Genomic DNA, 1,776 nt, shown 5'->3' with positions numbered 1-1,776 from the left:
GTTGTCGTTGTCGTTGTCGTCGTTGTCGTTGTCGTTGTCGTTGTCGTCGTTGTCGTCGTCGTCGTTGTCGTTGTCGTTGTCGTTGTCGTCGTTATCGTCGTTGTCGTCATCATCGTTGTCGTCGTCGTTGTCGTCGTCGTTGTCGTCGTCGTCGTCGGTAACAGAACACGATTCGACCCTTACACAGAGATTCTCACCACGTGGGGCTGCGATAAATACTCAAGCCACCCGGTAAGCTCAATTGAAGCAATCAAACGGAAGGACATCGTTCAAATTGTTTTATTTTTTCGAAACTGTTATAGTTTGCTCTATATTGATCTATTAAATATTACTAAAAATTCATGTATGAATAGATACCATAAAAAGTCAATTACTTAATAACATATAATTTATTACTATTAATTTGTAAACAATTGATCAATAATTTTATATAAAAATGAAAAACGTATATTTCCACAAGCTTTTTTGATTAAATTATTATTTTATTTTTATTTAAGTTAATAACATGTGGTATTAACTCGGATTAAACTAAATATATGATCTATTATGAACTTCAAAGTTATGTAAGGTCAAGAATGGAAGAAATAGTTTGAACATTTCGTAACATTGTAAATACTAATATGTTTTATACTAAGACTACGTATTGTGTTTAATGTAATTTTCATTAGTAATAGTTTTGTTGTACGATGCATTGATGCACTTTATCTTGTTTCGCAAATTACATACATCTTTTAATAACAAATAAATTGTAACAAAGTACTCTTTTTCTTTCATCTAATGGCTTGTATTTATAAAAATATTCCTTTTCATCTCTTACACTATTACTTGTTTATAAAATAATTTCAGAAAATTGTCATATAATATAGAACGCAATTTTTACATGACAGTTATCACAAAATATCTCATTTATTCAACAAAGATTGTGACTGGTAGTAGCTACTTGAGAAAGACCTAGGTGGTGTACATTTACGAATACTCTCTAGGGGCAGTTTTAGAGAATGGTTGTATATGGGTGAAAGTCAGTCTATATCAAGAAACATGAATGAAGCGGAATGCGTGCTAGTTATCGCACGACCTATGTCAGTCTTCGTGACCTCGTTGCGTGGATTCTCAATCACATGTACTGTAACATTGTACATACGAGCTGTGTATACCGTGACTAAACTACTTTTAAGTGAACTTTCGTCTTTAGTATCAAATACTAATTAAATACCAACGATTTTAATATCAAAAGAAGATTTTAAAATCGATAATTTATACCTTAGGTCTTAAAAGAAGGGAGTAGATATGATTGTATCGTATGTATTGTATGAGAAATTAATCTCATTGTAACGATTGATCTGTTTACATTTTAATTCTAAATTATGATTGTCAATGATCAGATTCGAATTCTCTTATTTAGATAGTTTCAATTTATAACTAGAGGAATCAGTATTCATCATTCAACGAATGACTCACAAAATTAATTTATTAAGTAATTAAATACTTTAATATTTATTTCCTGCCAATTAGAGTAGGAGAAATATTAAGGCAAGTTATATAGCTATGTCGATCGATAGCCTTTAAAAGTAATAAATAAACTAATCACTGATGATAAATACATTAATAATTAGTATTAATTTGGTAATGTTTAATTTTCAGTAAGCGGAAGGGCGGGTGCAGGCGGTGGCGGTGGTGGAGGCGGCGGCGCGCCCCTTTACGGTCGTCTGGTAGCTGAGGAGCCATTACCTCCTACAGTATGTGGGGGTGCCGGTACCGGTGGCGGTACTGGCGGGG

At 33.3% G+C, this 1,776-nt stretch overlaps 1 protein-coding gene across 4 annotated transcripts in view; it reads left to right on the top strand.

The window, feature by feature from the left end:
* LOC100743347 (serine/threonine-protein kinase minibrain) overlaps positions 1–1,776 on the top strand; it is a 25,978-nt gene that overhangs the window by 11,527 nt on the left and 12,675 nt on the right. For all 4 annotated transcript variants that reach the window (XR_001102344.1, XM_012386467.3, XM_033321041.1 and 1 more), the window contains one exon: positions 1,642–1,770. Coding sequence is in view for 1 of the 4 variants with exons in the window: in XM_012386467.3 (XP_012241890.1) it covers positions 1,642–1,770 (129 nt within the window). In the remaining 3 variants the exon portion in view is untranslated. The remainder of the gene's footprint in view (positions 1–1,641; positions 1,771–1,776) is intronic.

Source organism: Bombus impatiens, unplaced genomic scaffold (genome assembly GCF_000188095.3).
Source record: "Bombus impatiens unplaced genomic scaffold, BIMP_2.2 scf_0389, whole genome shotgun sequence".
Classification (NCBI taxonomy): domain Eukaryota; kingdom Metazoa; phylum Arthropoda; class Insecta; order Hymenoptera; family Apidae; genus Bombus; species Bombus impatiens.
Note: the sequence above shows the minus strand (reverse complement) of the source record. Positions and strands in the feature narration are given on the sequence as shown.